General features: G+C 50.9%; 1 protein-coding gene and 1 non-coding gene across 6 annotated transcripts in view; one reads left to right on the top strand and one right to left on the bottom strand.

The window, feature by feature from the left end:
* The window catches only part of PTPN9 (protein tyrosine phosphatase non-receptor type 9), a 111592-nt gene that overhangs the window by 68899 nt on the left and 18861 nt on the right, over positions 1–23832 (bottom strand). The window contains exon 1 of one of the 5 annotated variants that reach the window (XM_089310842.1): positions 15337–16440. The exons of 2 other annotated variants lie outside the window; for them this stretch is intronic. In XM_089310842.1, the coding sequence (XP_089166968.1) occupies positions 15337–15408 (72 nt within the window). In that variant the 5' untranslated portion in view covers positions 15409–16440. Of the gene's footprint in view, positions 1–5142; positions 5307–15161; positions 16441–23832 lie in introns of those variants that run through there. 2 more of the 5 variants (XM_089310843.1, XM_089310841.1) reach the window with 2 other exon arrangements.
* Positions 1838–2173, top strand: LOC149123214 (Nuclear RNase P). Its single transcript, XR_016218770.1, has one exon.

Genomic DNA, 23832 nt, shown 5'->3' with positions numbered 1-23832 from the left:
AGGGGGTGGGGAAGTCACCTATAAGTCATCATCGAACAGAGCTGTTTTGACATTTTTAATTATCTAAACATTAAAGTCAATGGAAAAATACTAATAAACATACACTTTTTAAAAAAAGATTTATTTATTTGAAAGGCAGAGTTACAGAGAGGCAGAGAGAGAGAGAGAGAGAGAGGTCCTTCATACAGTGGTCCACTCCCCAAATGGCTGCCAGGCTGATCTGAAGCCAGGAGCCAGGAGCCTCCTCCAGGTCTCCCACGCAGTGCAGGGGCCCAAGGACTTGGACTATCCTCCACTGCTTTCCCAGGCCACAGCAGAGAGCTGGATCGGAAGTGGAACAGCCGGGACTCAAACCGGTGCCCATACGTGATGCCGGCACTGCAGGTGATGGCTTTAACTACTACACCACAGCACTGGCCCTAAACATATAATTTTATAAGACTATGTCTGCACAGCCACCAGAGGAGAGGAGAGAAGAGGAGGCAGACATGGGGAAGGGGAGCAGAAAGGGCCATGCCAGCCGTCCCAGTGCGAGGCTCCCTGCCTCTCTGGCAGCCCTCCAGGCCCGCAGCAGGGGTACTGTCCTGGAGAAGACAGAGCAGCAGAGCTCTTGCAGGAAGCCAGTCTGGTGGTCTCTCAAGAATTCACAAGGAGCATCCGCTGAGGGCCTGCTCTGTGCTAGGCAGTACGGCAGTTGCTGTGAAGGTGCGACAAAGACCCTATGACTTATGAATGGAAAGCCACGGAATTCAAATTCTCTCTAGGGAAACACCAGATATATTTTATATGTACCTTCAGGGGAGTACCTCGAAGTTGAGCAGGAATTTACCGAGCCAGGGCAAACACATGGAGAGAAAAAGCCATCGTGAGAAAACAGGGCTCCCTGGGGGTACGGTGCCGCCAGTGTGTGCAGGGAACCTGACAGGAAGTGGTGGGAGGAGGGGGAAAGGGAGGCCGAGCCAGACCTGGGGGGGCCCGTGTGCTGTACTCCCAATTGCAGGCAGGAGAATCCAAGCATGAAGGAGTCAACAGAGATCTGTAAGCAAAGGGGTGAGACAAGGAGAAGCCCCCTTTCCCGAAAAACTGACGGCTGGCGGGGGAGGCCGACTGGAGAGGGCAGACTCAGCAGCAGCGAGGAGCACCCGCCAGGGCTGGGGTCGCCTCCTCCCCACGGTGCCGGGACAAAGTTCCCTCCGAAGTGAATGAATGAAAGGCAGAAGTCTGGGAAGTATTAACCTTTAGCAGGCAGACAGAGGAAGAACCAAGGAATGCTTACGACTTGCTCTAGAAACACCAGTGACCCCTGAACACCAGAGAGATGCTAGTGAACCTCACGTGCAGAGCTCTTGGGTCAGGTAACACTTACCATAACCAAGGGGGCTTGTTCCAGGGACACAAAGACTTGGTCTAACGTCAGGAAATCAAAGTAATTCATTATTAACACAGAGTAAAGGAAAAAAGCAGAGAACCTTCTCAACAGCTGCTGGAAATGCAACAAGGCAAAAAGAAACCTGATGCCTGAACACGGGAACCGTAAAGAATGAAACCCGGAAAGCAGCCTAGGTTCATGCAGAGATAGAGGACACGACAGAGCGGCGTGACAAGTAGTAGGGAAATGGCATTATAGGAGTTTATTCATACATGCATGAAATATTTGTGGAAGGACACAAAAGCAAAACCAGTGATGTCGGTCACCTCTGGGGAGAGGAAATGAGCTGGGGGGCTGGGAAGTGGGGGTGCGGGGTACACGGCAAACTTCCATGCCTTTTACATTTTAAACCATGTTCCTCACAACCTGGCCAAGAGATAAACAAACAGGTACATTCAGCTGAAGAGCAGAGGAAAGTCCATCAGAGTGACCCGGGGCGGTCACTGCCCCACAGCCCCTGGGAAGGTCACAGAGGAGGCCCAAAGAGGCCCCAGCAGGAGCTCCTCTGAGTGTCAGGCAGGTGAGTTCCCAGACCACAGGGCTCCGGATGAGGGTAGACGTAACAAACAAACAAACAGTGAACAGAAGCAAAGGGCAAGAGGCTGCGTTTAGCCCATCAGCTAACACCCGTGCCTCCATCGTGCCTCCATCGGAGGGCCTGGGTCAGACCCGGGGGCAGCAGTGATGGCTCCGGTGGTTGGGTCCCTGCTACTAACAGGAGACCCAAATCAAGCTCTGGCTTCTGGCTCCAGCCATTGTCCGGCTCCTGCTGGCCACTGCGGACACCTGGGAGTGAGTCAGGTGACAGCTCTTCTCTCTCTCTCCCCCCTCCTTTTGTTTGACAGAAGTAAAAACACGGACAACCGACAGCACTAGCAACACTGCAAGGAAAGGGGTGCTTCCACACCCTGTAGCCACCACGTAACTCATGCAATTTCTGTGTATCGATTCGGTATTTATAGAGCACAATTTTATTACTTTTTTTTTCTTTTATGGGAGACAGAGGAGAGAGACAGATACAGAGTGCGCCCTCCACGATTACTCCCCAAGTGCCTGCAACAGCTGGGTGGGGCCAGGGCTCAAGTCGCCTACCTGGGTGACATCATCACTACCTTCCAGGTCTCCTATGGAGGAGCCATCACCACTGCCTTCCAGGATGTGCGCTGGTGCAAAGCTAGAGCCAACAGCTAGAGCTGGGAACTGAACCCAGGCACTCAGATGTGGGACTGGGCTAAATGCCCACTCCACATAGCACAATTCTAAATGCCCATATGTAGAGATAGAGGATATGACAGAACCTCACCCAACATCACCACTTCTAGGAAATCTGTACCAAAAACACAAACAGGGTAGCCCAGACACTCATGCATCTCATGTCCAATATCTTGCTCCAGAAACCTCACTGCAATAGTATGGGGTCTATGGACAGTCAGAGCAGCACTGTTTCTAATGCTAATGTATTAGAAATAACCTAAGAAGGGGCCGGCGCTGTGGGGTAGTGGGTAAAGCCATTGCCTACAGTGCCAGCATCCCATATGGGCGCCGGTTCGTGTTCTGGCTGTTCCACTTCCGATCCAGCTCTCTGTTGTGGCCTGGGAAAGCAGTGGAAGATGGCCCAAGTCTTTGGGCCCCTGCACCTGCATGGGAGACCTGGAAGAAGTTCCTGGCTCCTGGCTTCGGCACAGCTCTGGCCATTGCAGCCAACTGGGAAGTGAAACAGTGGATGGAAGACCTTTCTCTCTCTCTCTCTGCTTCTCCTCCTTTCTCTGTGTAACTCTGACTTTCAAAAAAACAAATCTTAAAAAAAAAAAAAAACCTAAGTGACCAAATACAGAAAAAGGAACCAATTATACTATGTCCACATAACAGATTACTGTGCCGAAATCAAGGGACCTCAGTTTTCTGTTGAAAGCACTAATGAACAGCAACAAACTGGATGACCCAGAGTGGATAAATCCCTAGAAACACAAAGCCTAGTAAGACTAAATTATGAAAATCTGAACAGACCTGTAGTTAGTAAAGGGCTCAAATCAGTGATCAGCAGTCTCCTGAGAAAAGCCATGAACCTGCGGCCGCACTGGTGAATTCTGCCCGACTCTGAAAGAACTCAGAACTTTCCAAAAACTGAAGGAAAGAAAACTTCCTGGGCCTGGCACTGTGGCATAGTGGGTAAAGCCGCCACCTGTGATACCAGCATCCCATGTGGGCGCTGGTTTGAGTCCCAGCTGTTCCACTTCCGACCCAGCTCTCTGCTATGGCCTGGGAAAGCAGCAGAAGATGGCCCAAATGCCTGGGCCCCTGCCCCACGTGGGAGACCTGGAAGAATCTCCTGGCTCCTGGCTTTGGCCTGGCCAGCCCCAGCTGTTTGTAGCCATTTGGGGAGTGAACCAACAGATGGAAGACCTCTCTCTGTCTCTTTCTCTCTATATATAACTCTGCATTTCAGATAAATCTTTTTTAAAAGATTTATTTATTTATTTGAAAGTCAGCCACAGAGAAGGAGAGGCACAGAGAGGGAGAGGGAGGGGGAGAGGGAGAGGGAGAGGGAGAGGGAAAGGGGCAGGGAGAGGGAGAGGGAGAGGGAGAGGGAGGGGCAGGGAGAGGGAGAGGGAGAGGGAGGGAGAGAGGGGCAGGGAGAGGGAGAGGGAGAGGGGCAGGGAGAGGGAGAGGGAGAGGGAGAGAGGGGGGCAGGGAGAAGGAGAGGAGAGAAGGAGAGAGGGAGAGAGGGAAAGCAGGAGAGAGAGAGAGAGAGAGAATGAATCAATCTTCCATCCGCAGATTCACTTCCCAGGGGCTCCAATGGCCGGAGCTGGCGCCAGGAGCTTTTTCCAGGTCTCCCAAGCAAGTGCAGAGGCCCAGGCATTTCTGTCATCTTCTACCGCTTTCCAGGTGCATTAGCAGGGAGCTAGACAGCTAGTAGAGCAGCCAGGACTTGAACTGGTGCCAATATAGGATGCTGGCATCATAGGTGGCAGTTTTACCAACTATGCCACAGTGCTGACCCCTAAAATAAATAAAAAAAGAAAGAGAGAAAACTTCCTAGCTTGTCTAAGAGGCCAGAATTACCCATCCCAGAGCCAGACAAAGACACCACAGAACAAGGAAAACTGCAGACCAATATCCTTCATGAACACTGGTGTAAAAATCCTCAACAAAATACTAGCAAACTAAATTCATCAGCATATTCACAGGTCATACGCCATAAACAAGTGTAGGCAACAATGGTGTGACATACAAAACCTGAGTGACATAATACACATTATATCACAATACAATAAATGTGAAAAAAAGAACCACATGGTCACATCACCTGATAAGAAAAAGAGCCGACAAAATGCCACCTCCTTCCATGACTGAAAACACTGGGCCTGCGGCTGGTTGGGACAGCCCATCCCATGTCTGAGAGCCTGGGTTGGATTCCCAGCTCTGCTTCCTGCTACTAGGATCCTGGAGTCAGCAGCTGAGGGCTGGATTGCTGGGGTCCCTGGTATCCATGGGGGGATCGGACGCGTTCCCAGCTCCTGGCCTTGGTCGGACCAGCCCTGGCTGCTATGGACTTTCAAGGAGGGAGGAGTAGATGCGAGCTCTCTGTCTGTGGTCCATCCACCTGCCTTTCCTCCTGGCTCTCTGACTTTCAAATAAACAAATTTTTAAAAATATTTAAAGACTGGAATCACATGCAGTTTCTCATACTATACATGTTTCATACATACACTTTTTAAAAGACTCCTCATAAGCATGTGTCGCTCCCCCTCTTCGTAGAGGAACGACACAGGACCCTGCGCTGTTCTTTTGTCTGCTCGGCCCTCCCCGGGTTTGCTGCTGGTCCTTCCCGGGTTGGCTACCGTCCCTTCCACCTCCGTGGAAGGGCGGTTCCCCCTGCCACTTTCCCCACTTCCGCGGGGGAGCGGCACACCGCCGGCCAGCTCTCTCGGGGGCTGCACAGGTGTTCCTTCAGATAGATGTTCCTGGTGCATGTTGTCTCTCTCCTCCTTTATAGTCCTCTTCCACCAATCCCAACTCTGCTACCCACACGCCGAGTACGCTGCTCTCCTGCAATCAGGAGCAGGTCCTGCTGTTTATTGGTTGAACTGGAGGCAGCTGTGTAGAAGCTGTTTACTCCTCTCCCATCACCATATTGTGGGAGAGCAGATGCATAGAATAAGTCTTAATTCCAGTAACTTAGTCTAGTCCGAGTTGCTCCCAGTTGCTCCCCACAAGCATGTATTTCAAAAATCTTTTGTATCAAAGAAAACTCATCTTTTAACTCCATTTTCCATGAAGTTTTAGAAGTCCCCATGTGGTAAACGGACTTTGGTCACAAACATTGAATCTTCGGTAGGACCACTCTCAGCAACCTGGATGGTTCTATTCGGGAACTCACAACTGAAGGCATAAACCCGCAGCCAGCACAGAGCCTTGCACAGAGGGTCTACAGAGGCTCCATGACTTTAAGATAACGCAGATCATTAAGGACCCAAACTCAAAGCCCTACAAGTCCTCTCCGAAATCCAGAGGCCCAACGTGCATGAAGAAATGCCTGACACCCACCATACTGCTGAAACCAAGTGGGCACGGTTCTGAGATCCACGACTCTTCCACCTCCTGCCCTCCAAGCATTGTGGAAGACCCCAAAGAGGAGCGATGCCAACGGCTGTGAAACACCACACCGGGAAAAACAAGGGAGCCTGGGGCAGGCCCAGAGAGGCGTCCCTCGTCCCTCGGGAGGTCAAGGCCAAGGCTAACTGAGCTATCAAACATGGTAATGACTTCCCACCAGAGGAAGCTAAGGGCCGGGTTTATCAGCACTCCACCTGTCACACAGGACAGCCTCAGATCAGGAGCAGCCTGGCTCCAACACCCGACGAGCAGGACATGTTCTCTTCCTCCCTTGGCTGCTGGTTCTCTTCCACCCGTGGCACAGTGCAGGGAAGAAGGCAACTCAATCATTCATTTGTTAGGGCAAGACTCTCCCCTGCTGGCATCAGCACGCGGGCCAAGAAGCGTGGTCCAGTCAGAAGTAACACTGGGAACAACCACTGCGGAAGCTGTTAAGACATGCAGAAGAGGCCGGCGCCGCGGCTCACTAAGCTAATCTTCCACCTTGCGGCGCTGGCACACCGGGTTCTAGTCCCGTTCGGGGCGCCGGATTCTGTCCCGGTTGCCCCTCTTCCAGGCCAGCTCTCTGCTGTGGCCAGGGAGTGCAGTGGAAGATGGCCCAAGTGCTTGGGCCCTGCACCCCATGGGAGACCAGGAGAAGTACCCGGCTCCTGCCATCGGATCAGCGCGGTGCGCCGGCCGTGGCGGCCATTGGAGTGTGAACCAACGGCAAAGGAAGACCTTTCTCTTTGTCTCTCTCTCTCTCACTGTCCACTCTGCCTGTCAAAAAAAAAAAAAAAGACATGCAGAAGAGGGAACTGAACACGTCAGAGTCAACCTCCTTGCTGCCATTGATCACATGAAGAAACCAGAAGTCTCCAGGACCTAACCGAGCAAGCTGCCCAAGGCACTCAACCAATAAACGCAGAACTGAAGTTTTGAGGTGGGACTCCAAGTCTTTTCAAATCCTATAGTCTTCACTTCACCAAGTAGCCTCGAGAAATACAGCTATCATCGCCCTTATCAGGTAATCCGCGTGCCCTGCGTGCTTGTCTGCACAAAGTTACTCTGAAAGAACACCGGCGGGCGGCTGCGGAGGACAAGGTGCTAGGAGCTGCAACGGCGAGAGCACATACGCCCCTCTGTGAGGCTTTCAGTTTGTTTTTATTCACTTATTTTTTTTTTTAAACCATTGTTGAAAGCTTGCTGGGTATTCTTTTTTTTCTTTTTAAGGTTTATTTATTTTACTTGAAAGTCACAGGTACACACAGAGAGAAGGAGAGGCAGAGAGAGAGAGAGAGAGAGAGAGAGAGAGAGAGAGAGGTCTTCCATCCGCTGGTTCACTCCCCAGATGGCTGCAACGGCCAGAGCTGAGCTGATCTGAAGCCAGGAGCCAGGAGCTTCCTCCAGGTCTCCCACGCGGGTGCAGGGGCCCAAGGACCTGGGCCATCTTCTACTGCTTTCCCAGGCCACAGCAGAGGGCCTGATTGGAAGAGGAACAGCCGGGACTAGAAATGGCACCCATATGGGATGCCAGGGCTGCAGGCAGAGGATTAACCCGCTGCACCACAGCACTGGCCCCAATATCTTAACTTTTAATCTTGGTTCTTGCTCCCCACAAAAAAAAGGATTCCAAGCAAAGGCATGTGTAAAATTCACCAGTGAGACAGAATTTGTTTAAAAAGTGAGAGAACACACGTACCTTCATGCCTGAGTTCAGGCCACCCAACACGGGGAAACAAACACCCATCATAAAAGGGTCAGAGACGCATGGCAGCACCTCCAAGCTTGGTCAGGGCAGAAAAGAGCACTCCCCGCACCCTCAGGCTCTTTTATGAGGCTGGGGCTAGCACCTTAATGAAGAAACAGGGCAGGGTCTCAGCACTGTGCTGCCAGCTGGGACTTTTATGGCACTTGCAGGCAGAATTTAAATCCCACGTGGTCTCCATGGTGGTGGCGGCTCTTTCCTGGTCCCAGACGAGACAAAGGTGCCTCCTGGAAAGGTGGGCATATCAAGCTGACAGGTGAAGGGATAAGGTTACATTCCAGGGCCGGCAAGAATTCAGCCCATCTAGACCTAACTCCATGTCTGGTCACCCCCATGTCAAAAGTATAAATCCTGGGCCAGTGTTGTGGCATGGTGGATGAAGCTGCCTGCAACGCTGGACTCCCATATGAACACCAACTCAAGTCCCAGCTGCTCCACTTCCCATCCAGCTCCTTGCTAATGCGCCAGGGAAAGCAGCAGAGGATGGTCCAAGTGCCTGGGCCCCTGCACCGACACGGGAGACCTGGAAGAAGCTCCTGTCTCCTGGCTTCCACTTGGCCTAGCCCTGGCTGTTGTGGCCATTTGGAGAGTGAACCAGCAGACGAAAGGTATCTCTGTGTGTCTCTCTCTTTCTTTCTATTTCTGCCTTTCAAACAAATAAATGAATCTTTAAAAAGTTTTTGTTTCCTTATCCCCATTTCAGTAGGTTTATTAAATATATATATATAATATATTAAATTTGTTGGCTTATTATCATTTTATTTGGAAGAGAGACAGACAGAGCTTTTCCATCCACTGGTTCATCCCCAAGTGCCCACCAACAACCAGGGTTGTGCCAGGCCAGAGCCAGGAACCAGGGCTCCCACATGGTGCAGGGATCTGAGAACCTGAGCCAGTGCCTGCTGCCTCAAGGGGCCTGTGCTGGCAGGGAGCAGGAATCAGAAGTGGAGCCAAGCCAGGATCAGACCCAGCACTCTGCCGAGAGATGTGGGTTCCCAAGTGGCACCTGAACTGCTGTGCCAGACACCTCCACCTGAACACGACATTTCAGAAGCACTGTAGGCTATGCCACCAAATGACAGTCTGTGGACAGCCTTCACTTCGGGGCCAACAGGAATGAGCTAGGGGTCTAACAGACAGGCAGAGGATCCCGGGTGCTCCAATGAAGCCCTCGTCCGAGGCAGGGACACTCTGACGTGCTGCAGGAGGGCACCGCGCTCACGTCCCTGCTGGAGGCAGCAGCTTGCTCACCAAAACGCAAGCTGCTGGGTTCTCCTTTCAGGCTTCAAACCCACTCTCCAGCCAGGGGTTATCACAGAGGATGAAGAGCTGGCAGACACAGGGAGGAAACAATTCAACCAGAAAACAAGCACGTAAACAATTCTCAACCGCCACAGCAGAAAGTGCATGTCAGGAGGTTGAGGGCAGAAGAATATAACACAGAAGTGAAAGAAAGAAAACAAACTACAGAATAAACAGGAAGCTGCTCACCCATCGGCACGCGTGAACGCATCCCAGCTCCCAGGGGAAACACTGGGGTACTGCTGAACGCGCTCAGCCAGTGGCTACCCATTCCTGGGGCTCAGTAAAAGCATGGGCCAAAAGAAACCTGGAATGTAGGCCAGCTCTCTGCTGTGGCCAGGGAGTGCAGTGGAGGATGGCCCAGGTGCTTGGGCCCTGCACCCCTGGGAGACCAGGAAAAGCACCTGGCTCCTGCCAGCAGATCAGCGCGGTGCGCCGGCTGCAGCGCGCCAGCCGTGGTGGCCATTGGAGGGTGAACCAACGGCAAAGGAAGACCTTTCTCTCTGTCTCTCTCACTGTCCACTCTGCCTGTCAAAAAATAAAAAAAAAAGAAAATAAATAAAAATAAAAAAAAAGAAACCTGGGATGTCTCTCTAGGGGGAAATCTAAAGAGCTGGGACGTGGAGGGGCGGTAACAGTTCTCGAATCTTCAGTTACTTATTTGAAAGGCAGAAAGAGAAAGAAAAAGAGAGATCCCCCAACCCTTGTCTTTCCATCCAGTTCACAGCCAATGCTACTACTGGGAGTATCCCTCAGGCCGTGCAGGAAGCAGAATGGGGGTGTTCCCGGCCTGGCGTGGTGATAATGAGACCATAAAGAGGGACTTCAAGCACCTTGACATTGGTTGGTCATCACACTCACCTGAGGGGAAGGGGCAGAAAATCTGATCAATTCTTGCTGACAGTTTCATACCAAAAGGATGAAGAACTATGACACTAAACTTAACCCACATCAAGGAGAAAGACCAGTTGAAGAACTGAAAGGTTTCAAAGACAAAGTAACCAAAGCCGGGACGCTGTGTCAGCAGGAGCCAGCTCACAGCCAGTCTGAGACCAGCCAGTTCCTTCACAGTGTGTACTGGGGCAGGTCCAAATCCTCTGGGCCATCAAGTTCCTCCCCCGAAACAGATAACACCTACCTAACTCATATGATCCAACAACTGGCTACCCGTGCAGCTTGCGTACGCCCTGCCACTCTGATTACAATAATGCAACATCAGAACAGTAACTGCCTACAGTTACCGGGCACTGAATCCTAGCCATGGGCCAACCACTGAAACTCGGCAAATCACCGACTCTTCCCTATGGCCCTTGGGGCTGATACGATTGTCATCCCCATATTACAGCAGGGGAAACAGACTTTGAGCTTTTAAGGAACTTGCTCGAAGTTCCAGAACAAGAAGAGTGGTGGAACCTGGGTCAGAACCTAGGTTCTCTAATTCTGGAGAGTCCACATTTTTATCCATTATGCTACAGTGCTTAAAAATGCAGATTCAGGGGCTAGCACTGTGCTACAGTAAGCTGAGCCTCTGCCTGCGGCACCGGCATCCCATATGAACACCAGTTCAAGTCCCAGCTGCTCCTCTTCTGATCCAGCTCTCTGCTTATGGCCTAGGAGAACAGCAGAAGTTGGCTAAAGTGCTTGGGTCCCTGCACCCACGTGGGAGACACGAAAAAAGCTCCTGGCTCCTGATCCACCCAGCTCCAGCCGTTGTGGCCATTTGGGGAGTAAACCAGTGGATAAGAGACTTTCCTCTCTGTAACTCTACATCTTAAATAAATAGTGTTTTTTTTTTTTTTTGGTTTGTTTGGTTTTTTGTTTGTTTGTTTGTTTGTTTTGTTTTGTTTTTAAATGCAGCTGTAGGGGCTGCAGTTTGGTACTTTGGATAAACTGATGCTTGGGACACCTTTATCCGATATCAGAGTGCCTGAGTTCAAGTCCCAGTCCTCTCTACATTCCAGCTCCCTGCTCATGCCACTGGGAAGCAGCTTATGGCAAGTATTCGGGCCCCTGCCACCCACGTGAGAGACCCGGATGGAGTTCCTGCTCCCAGCTTCTGCTGGTCCAGCCCTGAATGTTCCAGGCATTTGGGGAGCAAACCACTAGATGGAAGATCTTTCTGTCTGTCTGTCTGTCTGTCTCTGTCTTTCAAATAAATTCCTTAAGAAATCTCATTAACAGGGCTCGGCGCTGTAGCACAGCAGCTTAAGCTGCCATCTGCACTGCCAGCATCCCGTGTGGGACACCCAGAAGAAGCTCCTGGCTCCTGGCTTCAGCCTGGCCCAGCTCCGGCTGTTGTGGCCATTTGGGGGGTGAACCAGAGGATGGAAGACCTCTCTTTCTGTCTCTCCCTCTCTCTGTAACTCTGCCTCTCAGATAAACAAATCCTTTTTTTTTTTAAATAAGTCTAAACAGTTGATAGATGTTAGCATTTTTTAAAAGAAATCCTCAAACATGAGATTCTGACAATTATGCAATTAGCTATAAGTTATTCTGATTCAAGTTTAAAAGGAGCACACTCTGAAAAGCACAGCGCATGTGGCTAACAGATGAGCACAGATGTGAGACGGCACTCAGAGTCACACGCACAGTGAAAACGTCAGACTGTGGTTCCGACCTAAGGAAGGCCACTGCCCAGAATGAGCTGCGGCCTGTTAACAAAGCTCAAGATAAACAGAAGGGCTTTGTAGGAACTGTCTGCACCAACTTCACTCCCACCCTTGCCCTCCCAGCAAGCACAACCTTCAGCTTCAAGAGGGGAAACCGTGGGAAGGGAGAACTGACGCTCAGAGCAGCGCACTCCCGAAGGCTAGCTGGAGCGGAAGTGCAGGACACATGCAGCAATGGCACTCAGAAGTGTGGCCTTCAGACCTGCCCTCTGACAGCACCTGTGAGCTCATCAGAAACAACAGGGGCCGCACTGTAGCACAGCAGGTGAGCCTCCACCTGCAGTGCCAGCAGCCCATACGGGCACTGGTTCGAGTCTTGGCTGCACCACTTCCAATCTAGCTCCTTGCGAACAGCCTGGGAAAGGCAGCAGAAGATGGCCAAAGTTCTTGGGCCCCTGCACCCACGTGGGAGACCTGGAAGAGGCTCAGGGCTCCTAGCTTTGGCCTGCCCCAGCCCCGGCTGCTGTGGCCATTTGGGGAGTGAACCAGCGCATGTAAGATCTCTCTCTGTCTTTCCGCTTCTCTGTAACTCTGCCTTTCAAGTAAATAAAAATAAATAAATATTAAAAAAAAAAAGAAAAAAAAGAAACAACAGAACCTCAGGTCCTACCACACACCTGCTCAATCAGACCTGCATTTCTGGGGAGGCTAAGCCGCTGCTTAGAACGCCCACAGCCCACTGCAGTGACAGTTCAGGCCGCAGCTCCTCCACCTCCAACCTACCTTCCTGCTGACGCATCCCCGGCAGGCAGCACGTGATGGCTCCAGTGCTTGGGCCCCCGCCACGCGCCCGGAGACCCAGATGGAGTTTCAGGTTCCTGGCTTCAGCCTGGCTCAGGCTTGGCTGTTGCAGCCATTTGGGAAGTGAACCAAGGGACAGAAGCTCTCGCTCTCTCTCCCTGCCCCACCAACCCTCCCAAGTCACTCTGCCTTTCAAGTAGATAAAAATAAACTTTGTGTAGGAAAGTCTGCATTTTAACAAGATCTCCAGTTGATCCTGAGACAGGGAAAGGCTCACAAAGCGCTGATTCACGGAGCAGATCTACATAGCAGCAAGGAAGGCACTTGATAAGGGTTTCATCTTTGTGAACAGGAAGGTTTCCTTCCATTTGTATGACAATTACAGGGGCTGGCGCCGTGGCACAGCAGTTAATCTTCCACCTGCAGCGCCAGCATCCCATATGGACACCAGTTCTAGTTCCGGCTGCCCCTCTTCCAATCCAGCTCTCTGCTGTGGCCTGGGAAAGCAGTAGAAAATGGCCCAGGTCCTTGGGCCCCTGCATCCACGTAGGAGACCCAGAAGAAGCTCCTGGCTTCAGATGGGTGTAGCTCCAGCCCTTGCGGCCATCTGGGAAGTGAACCAATGGAAGGAAGACCTTTCTCTCTGTCTCTCCCTCTCACTGTCTGTAACTCTACCTCTAAAATAAATAAATAAAATCTTAAATAAAAAACGGCAATTACATATACTTGGGAAAAATATTAAGCAGTTGACACACCTCATTTAATTTCCATAATAACTCTTAAAGAAGGCATTATGATCCATATTTTATCACTATTAATATAGGTTAGGGGGGGCCAGTGCCGTGGCTCACTTGGTTAATCCTCCGCCTGCGGCACCAGCATCCCATATGGACACCGGGTTCTAGTCCCAGTTGCTCCTCTTCCAGTCCAGCTCTCTGCTGTGGCCCGGGAAGGCAGTGGAGGATGGCCCAGGTCCTTGGGACCCTGCACCTGCATGGGAGACCAGGAGGAAGCACCTGGCTCCTGGCTTTGGATCGGCGCAGCACCGGTCTTAGCAGCCTTTTGGAGGGTGAAGCAACGAAGGAAGACCTTTCTCTCTGTCTCTCTCTCCCACTGTCTGTAACTCTACCTGTCAAATAAATAAATAAAAAATCTTTAAAAGGAAGGAAGGGAGGGAGGGAGGGAGGGAGGGAGGGAGAAAGGGAGGGAGAAAGGGAGAGAGGGAGGGAGGGAAGGAAGGAAGGGAGGGAGGGAGGAAGGAGTGAGTGAGTGAACCACAGGGGCTGACGTGGCACAGGGGAGCCAAGCAGCGGTCTACACACTGGCATTCCACATCTGAGTGCTGATCTGGGTTCCAGCTGCTCTGCTTCCAACCAGCTTCCCACTAATGTGCACCTGGGTCCCTGCCACCCGTGTGGGAGACCCAGATGGGGTCCTTGGCTCCCGGCTTCAGCCTGGCCCAGATTTGGCCGTTAGGGCCGTTCTTTCTGTCCCTTTGCCTTTCGAATAAATAAACAAACCTTTACAAACAAAACCACAATGATTTGCTCTGGATCCGGCTCTGGCCTGGTCCCACTGAAGCAGTGTCCCCAATAAGGAAGCCTAGTAGACGTCAGCGGTGAGGCTGTCTTCAGTCCCCACGGCTCCGTTCGAAGGGGGCCACTGGCAAACTAGAACTGGTCCCCTGAAAGATTCAGATAGGCACTAGGTCAGGCCCACCACACGGAAGGGAGGCCTTTAACTAAGAGAATTCATCACGTAGCAGGACACTGACCCGAGTGATCGAAACTGGATAGAATAATGGGGTCAGAATGGTCTTCACAGCCAACCCGCGTGGGAGTCAGGCGAGAATCTGGATACCAGGTTCCATCAGTGAATACTTAGAATCAAGCAAGTTATCTAATTCCTTTGAGCCTTAATGTCCACATCTATAAAAGTGGGATACTCCTCCAAGAACTATTCTGAGGGGGTGGGAGGAAGCACACTATCCATAAAGCTCTTGGGACATGATGTTCAACAAACAGTGGAGAACCTTACATCTACCAACATGAAATTTAAGAAGGGTGAGTGCAAGAAAACCAATTATAGAAACACCAGACGAACTTCACAGAGGCACGTAAGAGAAGACTTCGGGATCTCGGCTGACTCGAATCTATGAGTCAACAGTTAGCCTGGACTGCCAAAGCGCACTGCGCTCTGGGAACTCAGGACGGCAGCACAGTGCCCAAGACGAGGCGGCCCCCCAGGCGGCGGCTGGGACGCTGTCTTCAGCTCCCAGGGCTCCGCTCTAAAAGGGTCACTGGCAAATCAGCCTCAGTCCAGGAGACCAGAGGTGGGAAGCGTGGAACCCACAGGAACTGGCCCCTCCTCCCCAGCCAACTGAACCAACTGACAACTGCTCCCACCTCTATTCCCCAACTGTTACTCATTCTCTTATGTTCCTGCCCCCATCCCCGTCCCAGCCATGCACTCTCTCTCTCTCTCTCTCTCTCTCTCTCTCTCTCACACACACACACACACACACTCAGATCATTTTTGCCTTATTTCCAAAGCTCCAAATGGATCTGACAGAATAATCTGATGATCTCTTGTCCAACATTGTAGGACTTGGCAAGTGAGACTTGTTCATCTACTCCTGGTCTGTAGATCAGACCTGCTGTTGACCTGCACCACGTCCAGCTGGCCCCTTGAATTCGTCCTGAGTCCGACTCCCACGCCCGCGATGAGGCCTCTTCTGCCCTGACCCACAGCTCTGCCAGTCAGCCCCCTGCAGGACACAGCTGCTCAAGAGACTAATTAGGCAACGACAGTCACAGCCTGATGCGTACCGCGGATCTGAGCCATTCCAAGCCCTCTGGATCAATACTTCCAAATCCCAGGAGCAAGTCCACAAGGCTCATCAACGACAGCACGATTATCAGCGTCCAAGGAAGCCTGGAAAAGCTGCCTGTAGACAAAACATGCTCACTGCACACCCCATTTCCAGTTCCAATTAGAACAAGGCTCAGCTCCCTGGCAGGGCCCAGACGGTAAAGCCCAGCGACTCCCACGTCCAGACTCTCAGGGCGACCGACACTGGAGTAACACGAGCTTCTCTGTGGAACAGCCTCGTCAAAGCTGGCAGGTTTTCCTGGCGGAGTCAGGACAGCCTGGGTCTGCTTGATTCAGCATCCCCCTGGAAGCCAAGACTCTCTCCAGGGAACGCCCTCTGCACTGGACATCGGTGTCTCGGTGCCCGCTTTTCAACCAGGCGGACACACTGGTTGCATTCCCACTGCTCCAGTGGGTGGAGGCTCTGCTCTTTCTTTGGGTGACAAACCATAATCCATGCTAGTATTGAAAACTGGGCCTTCCTGTTCCTCTCCCAGGGACAGTCCCAGTCCAGAATCAAATGATTTCTGGGAGCTTGCATCCTGTCCTGTCCGGACTGGCTCTGTACCTTCCTTCCTTAAGTACTTCCCTTCCTTAAGTGGGCCTGAATGTCTACACTTACTTCTGATGGTTCCCTGACCACACAGCAGCACAGCAGGGATTCACTGGACCACCAGGAGGAGGAGGCTGTTAAAACAGACTCCTGGCCGGTGCCGCGGCTCACTAGGCTAATCCTCCGCCTGCGGCGCCGGCACACCGGGTTCTAGTCCTGGTTGGGGTGCCGGATTCTGTCCCGGTTGCCCCTCTTCCAGGCCAGCTCTCTGCTGTGGCCAGGGAGTGCAGTGGAGGATGGCCCAGGTGCTTGGGCCCTGCACCCCATGGGAGACCAGGAAAAGCACCTGGCTCCTGGCTCCTGCCATCGGATCAGCGCGGTGCGCCGGCCACAGCGCGCCGGCCGCGGCGGCCATTGGAGGGTGAACCAACGGCAAAGGAAGACCTTTCTCTCTGTCTCTCTCTCTCTCACTGTCCACTCTGCCTGTCAAAAAAAAAAAAAAAAAAAAAAAAAAAAAAAAAAAAAAAAAAAAAACCAGACTCCTGGGTGCCACCTGCAGACCTGGTGCAGCAGTTCTGGGCGGGCCCTAAAAACTCCTGTTTCGACAAACTCCCCTGGCTTGTGCGTGTTGCTGAGGCCCAGGCTTTGTAACCACTGTTCCAGACTGACCACATTTCAGGTCATTTCCAGAACCAGATGGGAGGACAGGAGAGGGAGAGGCTCTACATGTAGGTCCACGAGCATCCTAACATTCAGTGCTCTGACGACACTATTCCACTGTGTCACACGGGGAGATAGCCAGCTGTTTAAAGAGACAGGGCATTCGCATGCAAGAAATCACGCCTGTGTAAGAGGTGCCAAGCTCAAGAGCAGCAGCAAAACTAGAAGAGGAAGCAACACCTGTTCTTTCTTTTTCTTTGACTCACAAGCCACATGATTCACTAGATGAATCGAGACCAGTGCTTAGCCACTTCTCTTACTGTGGTAAAGTATACCTAACAGGGACTGCGGCTGTGGTGTAGGAGGTTAAGCCTCCGCTTACGGAGCTGGCATCCCAAATGGGCGCCAGTTCGAGACCTGGCTGCTCCACTTCCAATCCAGCTCTCTTCTAATGGCCTGGGAAAGCAGCAGAAGACGGCCCACGTGCTTGGGCCCTGCACGCGGAGAGACCAGAAGCAGCTCTGGCTCCTGGCTCCGGATCAGCCCAGCCCCAGCTGTTGCAGTCATTTGAAGAGTGAACTAGGAGATGGAAAACCTCTCTGTCTCTAACTCTGACTTTCAGATAAATAAATCTTTAAAACATACATACACACACACACACACAAGATGTCACTTTTTACTGTTTGTAAGTATACAATTCAGTAGCATTAAATCCATTCACACTGGTACACCCATCACCACTCCTTATAACTCAAAGTTCTCACCATTTCCAACAAAAACTACCTGCCCATTAACTGGCTGTGTCAGGGCAGGCACTGCTCGGGAGGCCTACATCCCATATCAGAGTGCCTGTGATCAGGTCCCGGCTCTCCTTCTGCTCTGGCCTCCTGCTAATGTGCACCCTAGAGGCCGTGGGTGACGGTTCAAGTACTCTCCCCCTGCCACCTATGTGGGAGACCCAGGTTAAGGTCCCGGCTCCTGGCTTCAGCCTAGCCCAGTGCCACCTGTTACAGGCATTTGGGCAGTGAAGCAGAGCCTGGAAAATCTCTCTCTGCATTGCAAATAAATAAAAGATTTTTTTAAAAAAGCTCATATCCCTTTGTAAAATAATAATAATAATACCTCCCTCCCCACCAAACCCCTGGCATTCTACTTTTTGTGTCTTTGCACTTGGCCTCTCTAGGTACCTCATAGAAGGGGACTTATGCAACATCTGTCCTGTGTTTGGCTTACTTGACTAAACTGTTGTCCATGTGTGGTGCAGCATGCATCAAACTGTCATTTCTTTTTATGGCTGGATAACATTCTGTTATATGTTTATCTATTTAACTGCTGATGAGCACGTGGGTTGCCGCCACCTCCAGGCTACTGAGAACAGTGCTGCAATGAACACAACACACAACACAGGCATCTCCTTTAGACCCTGCAGGGTCTCAGGGTATCTGGGTTCGAGTCCCAGGTGTGCTTGTGATTTCAGCTTCCTGTTATTGCACACCCTAAAAGGTACCAGGTGATGGTTCAAGAACTCAGGTCTCTATCATTCCTAGCTCCTGTCTTGGCCTGGCCCAGCCTGAGCTGTTGCTGGCATCTGACAAGTAAATCAGCAGATGGGAGATCTCTAGCTCCCTTTTCCAAATACACTAAATGGGAGCCGGCTCTGTGGCGTAGTAGCTAAGCCTCCACCTGCAGTGCCAGCATCCCATAAAGGCCGTTAGTGTCCCAGCTGCTCCTCTTCCAGCTCTCTGCTGTGGCCTGGGGAAGCAGCAGAAGATGCCCAAGTGCTTGGGCCCCTGCCCCCACGTGGGAGACCTGGAAGAAGCTGCTGGCTCCTGGTTTCAGCCTGGTCCAGCTCCAGCCGTGGCGGCCATTTGGGAAGTGAACTAGTGGATGGAAGACCTCTCTCTCTGTCTCTCCCTCCCTCTGTCTGTAACTCTACCTCTCAAATAAATAAATAAATCTTTAAAAATAAAGGGGGGGGGCAGCAGCTGTGGCTCATCCCAGATACTGACAGACAAGTGTCCCAAGTGTACATACAAGGGAACTTTAAAATGTTTATGGAAAATAAAATTACAGATAAGCTTATCTTTTTTTAAAAAAAGTATTTATTTATTTGAAAGTCACAGTTACAGAGAGAGAATAAGCAGAGAGAGAGAGAGAGAGAGAGAGAGAGAGATCTTCCATCTGCTAGTTCACTCCCCAACTGGCTGCAATGGCTGGAGCAGCACAGATCCAAAGCCAAGAGCCAGGAGCTTCTTCAGGTCTCCCACGTGGGTGCAGGGGCCCAAGGACCTGGGCCATCTTCTACTGCTTTCCCAGGCCACAGCAGAGAGCTGGATGGGAAGTAGAGCAGCCAGGACTGGAACTGGCACCCATATGGGATGTCGCCACTGCAGGCAGCGGCTTTACCACTATGCCCCAGGGTCGGCCCCGATAAGCTTATTTTAGTATAAAAAATTTTTGAAATCCATACATAGTTTTTTCATAATATGCATATTCCATGAACTTTTTGAATACCCCCATCTGTATATGCTTTCAAAACTTTTACACCAAAACAAACTTATCTTTTTATCTCATCTCTCCATGACCTTTTTTAATGTTTTTTTTTCATCTATGTAAAAGAGTGGCAAAGATAGAGATCTCCACTAATTGGCTCGGTCCTCCAATGTCCACAACAGCCAGGGCTGAATATCCCTGGTGGGTGGCTGGGCCCAAGAACATGGGCTGTCATCTGCTGCCTCCCAGGATACACTAGCAGGAAGCTGCATCAGCAGTGGAGGAGCCAAGACACGAACCAGAACTCTGGCATCCCAAGCGACAGGTTAGCCCACTGCACTGGATTTTTTTTTTTTTTTTTAAGATTTATAAGATTTATTTATTTGAAAATCAGAGTTTCACAGAGAGAAGAGACAGAGAGAGAGGTCTTCCATCCGCTGGTTCACTCCCCAATTGGCCGCAATGGCTGGAGCTGCGCCGATCCGAAGCCAGGAGCCAGGAGTTTCTTTCAGGTCTCCCACATGGGTACAGGGGCCCAAGGACTAGGGCCATCTTCTACTGCTTCCCCAGGCCATAGCAGAGAGCTGGATGGGAAGAGGAGCAGCCGAGACTTGAACTGGAGCCCATATGGGATGCTGGCACTGCAGGCGGTGGCTTTACCCACTATGCCACAGTGCCAGCCCCTCCCCAAACTTTTTGCAGTGCCCTTGCGCAAGTCCCCAACATGCTGATGATAATATTTATTTTTTTATTTTTATTTTTTTAAATCCGCCACTATGGGCAAGAATGGTTCTGGAGGTAGTAGTAAGAAGGCAGCAGCCGTACCAGAATTTTGGAAGGCTTAAGTGGTGGCGGCAGTTACGGACTTGGAACCTTAGGAACTCTGATGATAATATTTAAAAGATTACAGTCTCCAAATAGAAGACCAAAGACTGGTTTCACAAAGGCAAAAGCATTCTGGGAGGCAGAGCCTCAGGTCTCATAACCTCATTAAATTTTTCATAAATAAATGTACACCAAATACCACCACCGCAGGAACAATAAATAAATAAAATTAAATTTTTTTAAAGTAGGGGCAGCTGATGAGTCCCAGTGGATGAGCCTGCAGCCCAGCCTGGGACGCCAGCATCCCCTGTCACAGTGCCCCGGCTCGTGGCCCCAGCTTCCTGCAGACACACACCCCGGGGGGCAGCAGTGATGGCTCCTGGACTTGGTCCCTGCCAGCCAGGGGGGAGACCAGGATGGAGCTCTGGCCTCCTGACTTCAGCCTAGCCCAGTCCTGCTGGTTGAGAACACTTGGATAGTGAACTGTGGATAGAAGACATTGATTCTCTCTCTCTGCCTTTCAAATAAATGAAAATAAATAAACTTTTCTTTAAAAGCAGGAACTTGTAAGTGCTCCTGACTACAAGAGTCTTCAGAGATAAACCACGGTTTCTCGATCTTGGCACTACAGACGTTTTGAGTCTGATAATTCTTTGTCGTAGGGAGCACCATTCCTGCCTTCTACCTACTGCAGGCCTGCAGAATCCCTGGGTAGGGACAACTGAAGACCCAAAGGTGTCTCTAGCTATGGACAAGTGTTCCCTGGACAGTAAAATCACCTTGGTTGGGAACCGCTGATCTGAGGCTTCTTCACAAAGACTGTGTAAAGAAGACGCAGAAGGTGACACCCGCGCCACTCTGTCTGCTCTATGCCCGAGCATTTTCAGAGCCGGGGTGACCTCTGAGGGTCTATCTGCAAAGCGGCAGCGGCACAGAGGGCCCGACGGTGCCCTGTGGCTGAGGGAAGCAATGAGCTGGGAGCGCACACGGGCTGCCGCCTCCGCTCGTCACTCAGGCCTGCAGCGGCCTCAGGCCTTGCGCCATCTTGAAATCTTTGAAGATTCTTTGAAAGTCACATGCTTCATTTTTCTTCCTCTTCTTATCTGGAAAAAAACTGTTTCCTGTATCATAGAAGGCAAAAATACTATTATCAGTGTTACTTGCTGAGTATTGTGTAACCATGGGGATTTTACTTATTTAAGCAGATCTCCCCAAAAGTTCCTTAAGGAAAGAAGACAAAACAACCTTAGAAATATTAAACAAAATGCCGAGCGCAACAGAGGAAGCTGCAGACTTCGGACGTCTACCCAGGACGCATCACCATCACTTTCCAGAAGACGGTTTTACTTGTAAATCTTTCTGTTCAAAAAACATCAGGTTTGCATTAATCTTAAATACTGGGTTCTCAGCACTTAACAGCATAATCTGAACCATGTATAGAGCACACAGCTCTTGTCACAAACTGTTATTGTCACTAATAATTAAAGAAATATACGGTCATGGAAGACAATCTACAAACCCGTTTTATAAATGACTGCCATCCCGATGTCTATCAGAACCAGCAGGGAGGTAAAGGCAGCCAAGTAATTAATGGGCTCGTGTCTCTGGACACTGAGTCCTGGAGTTACACCAAGTTACAGATGGCTCTCTTTAGAAGCTGCCTATCAATCCTGGGAATGAATTCTGGTTTTTAGTTGTTGGGGCTTGTTTTGTTTTAAGAGGCAGAGATCTCATTTCCTGCTTCACTCCCCAAATATCCTCAATGGCCAGTGCTTAGCCAGGCCGCAGTCAGGCGTCCAGCACTCAGTCCAGGTCTCCCAGGTGGCTGGCAGCATTCAGCCACCAGAGCCAGACCTGCTGCCTCCCAGGTGCTCATCAGTAGGAAGCTGGACCCGAACAACTCACACAGACATGGACGCGGGTGTCCCAGGCAAAACCTTAACTGCTGGGCCAAATGCATGACCCAGGGCTTAGCATTTAGAAACCAAAGCAACAGCAACATTACTATGTCTTTTCAATAAAGGCATAAAAACCAGAAAATGAGTCTCAGAGGCACTGACCCACGAGTCTTAACTTTCTCCTCTTTAAAATAGTTCAAGGGCAAGCATATGGGCACAGGGCTGGGATGCCACCTGGGACGCCTGTTTCCTATATCAGAACACTGGCTCAAGTCCCTGCTACGCCAGTTCCAGTCCAGTCTGCTGCTGATGCGTTCTGGGAGGCAGTGGATGATGGGCCCCCGCCACCCACGTGGGAGACCTCGATGGAGTTCTGGGTTCCTGACTTCAGTCTGGCCCAGCCCTGGCTCTTGTGGGCACTGGAGGAGTAAACCAGCACATGAAAGATCACTCTCTCTTTGTCGCTCTGCCTTTGAAGGAGATGAAAGATAAAAACTGATATTAAAAAATATAGGACCAGAGAGTGGTGTGAGCTCAGCATGTTAAGCCACCACTTGTGGTGTTGGCATTCCATATTCACGGTCCAGCTCAAGTGCAGGCTACTCCACTTGGGATCCAGCTCCCTGCTAACATCCCTGGAAAGGCCTGAGCATTTGGGCCCCTGCCACCCATCGGGGAGATGTACACGGAGTTCCTGGCTCCTGGCCCCCACCCCGCCCCGGCTGTTGCAGGTATTTGAGGAACAGATGAGTGGATGATCTGATCTCTCTCTCTCTCTCTGTTTTTTCTGTGTCACTCTGCCTTTCAAATAAACAAATCTTTGTAAAACTTTTTGAAAAATAATAAATTAACTGGTCCTGCTCCCTTCTAAGGACAGTTTTACTTTTCGGTTCATGAGTAAGCAGCACACGGTGAGGTTCCCGTGAGAAAACCTCCAGGCTTCTCATCATTCACAAAACCAAAGTGCAGACCCTTGCTATGCTCAAAGCATTTTTAATCCTTTTCTGTGTTTTTAGGTGACACAGTAATCAACATACTTAGGGGCACAAGGGGGCACATTCCAATACATGCGTACGACGAGTAACGACCAGGGTCACAGGAACTGGCATATCCATCACCTCAGACATACATCATTTCTTTGTGTCAGGAACAGAAATGCTGAACGTTAGAGTCAGGGGCCGGCGCTGTGGCGCAGCAGGTAAAGCAGCTGCCTGCAGTGCTGGCATCCATGTGGGTGCTGGTTTGTGTCCCGGCTGCTCCACTTCCAATCCAGCTCTCTGCTGTGACCTGGGAAAGCAGAGCAAGATGGCCCAAAGGGCCTTGGGCTCCTGCACCCACCTGGGAGACCCGGAAGAAGCTCCAGGCTCCTGGCTTTGGATCGGCCCAGTTCCTGCCGTTGTGGCCATTTGGGGAGTGAACCAGTGAATAGAAGACCTCTCTCTCTCTGCCTCTCTGTAATTCTGCTTTTCAAATAAATAAATAAATCTTAAAACCATCAGAATAAAATTCTCACATCCAAGTGAGACTAACTGCCGATTACAGTCTCGCTGATTACTACCAGCAACAAAAGCATCGAGAGTCCTCCTTCCCTCCGTCCTTTCTCTCTGGAAGCCTGTGAACCACTCGGCCCTGACATACAGTTACTTCCGGGGGGACAGATGACATTCAGCACAGACACGTAAGACTGTGGGAAAAGGGAAGTTCTTGGCCACAAGATAGGACAAAACCCCTGCCCTTGGGAGAAGTGCCAACAATCTCTTAAGTCCACTGTACGGCAGCTAAATTTTTAACTTCAAAATAGTCCATTGTAAAAATCCAAACCACAGCATGGAATCAGAACAGGTCTGGGGAAACTACAAAGATGCAATGGTTTCCTGGCACTCACAAAACCCACAGGAGGCGGAGGGCCGGCGTCCGGGTGCGCGCGAACATTCTTCCCCCTTGGGCTGGTTTAAGCTAACTTGGCTCTAGAACTTCTCCCCGCTCAAGACAAGGAATATCATTAATAATGGCTGCTCCTACGT

The sequence above is a fragment of the Oryctolagus cuniculus genome, chromosome 12, assembly GCF_051225735.1.
Source record: "Oryctolagus cuniculus isolate XC-2025 breed Fujian yellow rabbit chromosome 12, ASM5122573v1, whole genome shotgun sequence".
NCBI lineage: Eukaryota > Metazoa > Chordata > Mammalia > Lagomorpha > Leporidae > Oryctolagus > Oryctolagus cuniculus.
This window is presented reverse-complemented; position numbering and strand designations above follow the sequence as displayed.